The 6,022-nt window shown below is 45.4% G+C and overlaps 1 protein-coding gene across 2 annotated transcripts; it reads left to right on the forward strand.

Annotated features, from left to right (window-relative positions):
- Window positions 1–231: 231 nt before the first annotated feature.
- Window positions 232–5,710, forward strand: FAM124B (family with sequence similarity 124 member B). 2 transcript variants are annotated; one of them, XM_082319187.1, is made up of 3 exons: window positions 232–423; window positions 714–1,453; window positions 4,642–5,710. In XM_082319187.1, exons 2-3 carry the CDS (start codon window positions 725–727, stop codon window positions 5,269–5,271), a joined length of 1,359 nt encoding a protein of 452 aa, XP_082175313.1. In that variant the 5' UTR covers window positions 232–423; window positions 714–724; the 3' UTR covers window positions 5,272–5,710. The 2 variants fall into 2 exon arrangements, with proteins under 2 accessions (XP_082175313.1, XP_082175312.1); XM_082319186.1 differs by having other exon boundaries at window positions 232–1,453.
- Window positions 5,711–6,022: the final 312 nt, after the last annotated feature.

Below are 6,022 nucleotides of genomic sequence, written 5' to 3' on the forward strand. Positions count from 1 at the left end.
GCTCTTATTGTTATCTGTTGTGTTCACATGGGTTTTTTTTCCTTTTGTTAGTCTGTTTTCCTTCCTTGTTTTTAAAGACTAGCTTATCTGTATGCCCCAGAAGGGTGTGACTCACAAAGATCACAAGCTTTTTACAACAAGCTAAAGCCCAGCCTGCCGACCACAAGAGAATATGCTGAGGTTTTCAAACACGATTGTCACACTGCATTTGCAAAAGGTGGTGATAGCAGCGAGATGCGTGCCCGTGGGACGCCAGATCTGGAGCACACGTTTCCACTGCTGCCAGGCAAGTGTACTTACAAAGTCGTCTCATCTTGGAGAATTACTGCTTTTGTGCTTCAGTGCTCTTCATCTCTGCTGCCCTGTCCTGTGAAGGACAGGAGCAGTAGGACACAGAGGTGTTTCTGGACACGTCAGTCGCAGGTACGCAGTGACTAGAGCTCAAGTCTGGGAGTTGGAAAATGAGCCTTCATCTGAGCTCTGCTGTGATGGGAGTTACCCGGGACCGGCCACGTGCTGCCTTGTCACTCTTCGCCTGCCCCGTGTACATTAACTGTGCAGACCTGCGTATTGTATCGGGCTATTGCAAAGCTTGTAGAAGACTGAATTCATTCTGTCTAAGTCTTCCAGTACACCCCTTGTGTTACTGACGCTCCAACAGCAGGAGAAGGGAAGGGAAGGCAACAATTTGTCTATTTTTATTTTTTTGTCAGGAACCTTTGCAATGGATGACAGAGCAGACTCTCTGATGACTGTGCATCTTCTTGCCAATTCAGGACACTCATCGCTTCTGCAGCAAACTCTGGATCGGCTTTTGGAGTGGGTCTGCCCAGACATTCGACTTTTCCTGGTGTCTGAGCGAGTTTCTCCATTGAAATACTATGAGAGGTATCATAAGAGAAGCTGTGGCTTTCCTGGAATGTCTGTTCTCCTTTTTCTACATGAGGACTTGGGAGAAGAACGGATTTTCCAGGTCCATGAGCTCTTCCAGTGTCCGCCCTGGCGCTACCAGTGTGTCCAGATTGCTAATGGACAAAGGCACCCCTATGCCCCAGCTCACCAGGACTTCTACGGCCTGGATGACCAGATGCCTGTGTGGGGCATCAGGCGGGTGCACTGTGGCCCCGAAATCCTGCGTGTCACCCTCTACTGCAGTTTTGATAACTATGAGGATGCAGTGAGACTCTACGAGATGATCCTACAGAAAGAAGCAACTATGCAGAAAAGTAACTTCTGTGTCTTCGTGCTGTATGCAACACAAAATATTGCTGTGCAGCTCTGCTTGAAGCAGCTGCCCATCGGGGTGGCTGCCGAGCCAAAGGAGTCATCGGCCTTGCAGTTCAAGGTGCAAGAAATCGGGCAGCTGGTGCCTCTCCTGCCTAACCCATGTATTCCTATCAGTAGCACCAGGTGGCAAACGCAAGACTATGAAGGAAATACAATTCTACTTCAGGTATGTGTCTGTGGTGCTCTGAGAGGAGGTTTTTCTCTTTTTTTTTTTTCTTTTTTTCTTTCTTTTTTCTTTTTTTCTTTTCTTCTTTTTTCTTTTTTCTTTTTTCTTTTTTCTTTTTTCTTTTTTTTCTTTTTTCTTTTTTTTCTTTTTTCTTTTTTTCTTTTTTCTTTTTTTTCTTTTTTCTTTTTTTTCTTTTTTCTTTTTTTCTTTTTTCTTTTTTTCTTTTTTCTTTTTTTCTTTTTTCTTTTTTCTTTTTTTCTTTTTTCTTTTTTCTTTTTTCTTTTTTTCTTTTTTCTTTTTTTCTTTTTTCTTTTTTTTTTCTTTTTTTCTTTTTTCTTTTTTTTCTTTTTTCTTTTTTTTCTTTTTTCTTTTTTTTCTTCTTTTTTTTCTTTTTTCTTTTTTTTCTTTTTTCTTTTTTTTCTTTTTTCTTTTTTTTCTTTTTTCTTTTTTTTCTTTTTTCTTTTTTTTCTTTTTTCTTTTTTCTTTTTTTTCTTTTTTTTTTTTTTTTCCCCCCAAGGAAAGCAGGACTGGTTAAAGATGGAAATTAAGATTTTGCTTCGTTATGTTTTCTTTTGAATTTGTGAATACAGTAATCGGTATATGCCAGTGCTGAGATGACATTGATAAATATAAGCACAGATTCTTGGAATATTTTTATATTGTTAAATTAACATCATTACTGCTTGCCTGAAATTGAAAGTATTAATGCTTTTTTTGAGCAGACTAGTTTAGCATCTTCCCTTCCCTGCCTGAATCAAATGATTGTAGCAGACTATTCTTTTTCTGATGAGTCATTACATTGTAAATGTTTTCAGAAGCAGATTTTTAGCATCGAAAACCAGATGTATGGTAAGTATAGTATTGATACAACATCACCTGCAATAGATGTTGTGAGCTCTTGAGTCAGTTGCAGTTGGGCACATGTGCCGAAGAAATGCGTCATAGGAAATATCTGCCTTTTCTGTTCAAGTGTGCAGTCCAGAGGTTGTGTGAATACAAATAAATAAAAACCAACAAAGACAACTGCCGAGATGATATATAGTGGGAATTATACATGTGAGCAGGAGGGCAGTTTAGCTCAGTGTGCTTTCCTTCCACTGTAACAGCTCCTCCCATCTCTGATTATTTTTTGTTGTAATTTGGATATTTAAAATTGCCCATCCTGTGGTTTTCCATTTTCCTTCCCGAGCTCATTTCCTACAAATCAGCTTAATCGTTCTGTTTGGCCTCTTTTTATGCTACTCTGAACACTAATCCTCAGGGGGCAGCCTTTGTATATTTCTCATTCCGTATCACTTCATACACTGGTTTGCCACCCACTTGGACTGGACAAGGCCCTGAGCATCTTCATGTAGCTTTGAAGTTGGTCCTGCATAGTTTAGATAAAGAAGTAAATAAACCACATCCTCTCCTTTTTTTCTTTTTTTCTGAAGTTGCTCACTAGTTACTGCTCTATTCCATATCCTTTCTCTGAGTGTTAACATGAGATCCCTGTTGCTCAAATTTTACAAGTTTAGCCTTAAGACTCAAGTAGCAGTCTGAAGTAGAGTAGGACCATCTCCATGTGCCGCGTTTCATAAATAAAGACATGAAATGTGTCTCTAGTCTTGCAGAGGGTTGGCGAGGTGGGTGCCTTGCTGTGGGCTGGTGTCCTTGGGGGTGCCATGCTCCGCAGGAACAAGTGGGACGTGCTTAGCAGGTCCTGGTCCCGTTGGCCTTGCTGGTCTGATGGGTGTCTCCTCCCTGGTAAGTGTTGGTCCATGTGTTGTCCAGCTGTCAGAGGAATGCCACTTGATCTGGAGCTTCCTGGAGAAGTTACTTTCCAAAAGCAGCTGGTCAGGATTTGCAGACATGAAGGAGCTCCAGTAGATCCGACGCCCCCAGGAAGGTTTTGGGACAGGCACGGCTATTTGTGTGTCCTGTGTTTAGGTCACCTGCAGCAAATCCGTCGTGTGTGTGCGCTAGTCCTGAGAGCCCTCTGAAAGCTGTGCACAAGTTGGGAGAAACTGAATTCAAGTGTAACTTTTTTGTTTCTTTTTCAAAATAGTAAGGTTTGTGACCAGTGATTTCAGTTTTATAATTTGTTAAAAGACAGATGAGCCTATGGGATTGTTTCACTCAAGCATAGCATAGCTGCTCAGCTGAGTGCTGCCGGTGACCGTGGAAAATCCTGAGGCCATCAGCCTGTCTGCAGGGGGTCAGACCAAGGCTTCATCCTGCCCAGCTCTCTGTCCCCAGCAGCTGGTCACAGGCGGCTGCCTTGGGAGGAACAGCAAGAGGACAAGTGCATGTGTTACACCCCACCAATACACTCCGGAGCTGCCTGTTTTAGGCTCAAGGGCCTTCTGAAGCCAGCTGTGGTAACCTGCAGTGACTCTCCTTTCCAAGCGCTTATCTAGTCTCCCCTTGAATCCATGTGAACTTTTTGTATTCACAAGATATCTTGGCAGGGACCTCCCCAGGTCTACTGCTACCTTCTCTTATTTGAAATTGGCTCCATTTGATGGCTTCTGCTTCTTGAATTGCAAATGGCAGGGAATGGACAACACCTATCTGTTTCTCCAAGTGCCTTATGGTTTTATAACCTTTTATCCTCTCCCTCCCAAACCGGTAGTTTTTGTTGTTTTTTTGTTTGTTTTGTTTTTTGATTTTTTTTTTTTCCCAGGCTTGAGATTCCCAGCATATGTGGCTGTTCCTTTAGTGTACTTGCAGTTGTCCTCATTGTCCATTTCTGAGCCTTTCCAGCCCCATGATACTCTGTTGTGCGCTGCAGTTGAGGGACAAACACCACAGTCCAGCTGGGAGACCAGAGCTGCGCTGTGCATAACAACATTCTCTGTTTTCTTTGGAATAATTCTTAAGATTTCATTTGCTTTCTAGACTGCTGTCAGGCACTGAACTGATGCTAACATGGTGCTGTCTGTCACAGAAATGAGACCCTGGGGTTACGGTCAACTCATGACCTAGAATTTGTATGTGAAGCCGGGATTGTTTTTCTCCATGTGCATCACATTATCTACGTTGTTTCACCTGCCATGGCTCAGGCTTGAAAGAGTCCTGTGCTGTTCTCTAGGGGCGGGCTGACTGACACTGCAGGTGACTTCAGCACAGCCAGGCTAGGTGAGAGCATCACCTAGTGATGATAGAATGGTATGTTAATGGGGTTGTCTCCAAATTTTATTCAACAGGTTCAAGACAGCTTAAAGCCCCATGAAACAAATGCTGGACTTTCCCATCAGCATAATAATGCAGGCAACGAAAAAATCCTGCAGGACTCTGTCCCAGCCCCTCTCCCTGTAAAGTGGGATAATCCTGGGCAGAGAAGCGGGGAGGTGAGAGCCACGAAGGGTAAAACAAAATGTGACCAAAGCGAAGTCCTCACTCCTGAGCAAGCCGGCGGTGACCTCCACAGGCACTTCTCTTCTCACAGTGGTCCAGCGGCCTTGTCGTGGTGGGATGCCACCTCCCTCCGCAGACAGGCGGGCAGCGAGCGGCAGGCCTCTCTCCAGAAGAGCCGTGTTCGTCGGCAGGCAGTGGAGACCAACGTCGACACCGGGCTCGCCGTGGTGAATCCTGCAAGTGGCTGCTGCCCACTGAACCGCTTCTCCAGGGACCTGCGGAGCAGCCTCCTCCAGCCACGAGCACCCACGGATGGGGCCAGCGGTGCCATGTCCTCCCAAGACAGGACCCAGCTGCTGTTTGCTGCAGCCAAAAGGAGTAAAGGAACAGGGCAAAGAGCTTCGGCCTTCCCCTCGCAAAGACCACGAGCCAGCCCTGCAAACAGAACGGAGGATGAGGAGGAGGAATTCTTTATATGACTGAAAACAAACATGCCAGATGGACTCATTTCCAAATGACAGCGGAGCGCTTTTGTGTGGATTGTGCCTCTTCGTGTTGTGACCACTGATGCTCAGCTTACCTCTGTAGCTGTGACAACATTTCAGTAGTGGGTTCACCAAGGTAGACATTTACTTTCCATGGAGTGATGCTAAGGAAGCTGCAGGCAAAGCAGGAAAAATAATACTGTATTTACAGAAAGGTTTATTTTTTTAAATGCAGAATAGATTGGAGGAGTGGCTGGAGAGCTGCCTGGCAGAAAAGGACCTAGGGGTGTTAGTTGACAGCTGCCTGAACATGAGCCAGCAGTGTGCTCAGGTGGCCAAGAGGGCCAATGGCATCCTGGCCTGTATCAAGAATAGTGTGGCCAGCAGGACCAGGGAGGTGATAGTGCCCCTGTACTCGGCACTGGTGAGGCCGCACCTTGAATGCTGTGTTCAGTTTTGGGCCCCTCACTACAAGAAGGACACCGAGGTGCTGGAGCGTGGCCAGAGAAGGGCAACGAGGCTGGTGAAGGGTCTAGAGCACAAGTCTTAGGAGGAGCGGCTGAGGGAGCTGGGGTTGTTTAGCCTGGAGAAGAGGAGGCTGAGGGGAGACCTTATTGCTCTCTACAACTACCTGAAAGGAGGCTGTAGCGAGGTGGGGGTCGGTCTCTTCTCCCTAGTAACGAGTGATAGGACGAGAGGAAACGGCCTCAAGCTGCGCCAGGGGAGGTTTAGGTTAGATATTAGG

This window comes from Platalea leucorodia (genome assembly GCF_965183815.1).
Source record: "Platalea leucorodia genome assembly, chromosome: 8".
NCBI classification, from domain to species: Eukaryota; Metazoa; Chordata; class Aves; order Pelecaniformes; family Threskiornithidae; genus Platalea; species Platalea leucorodia.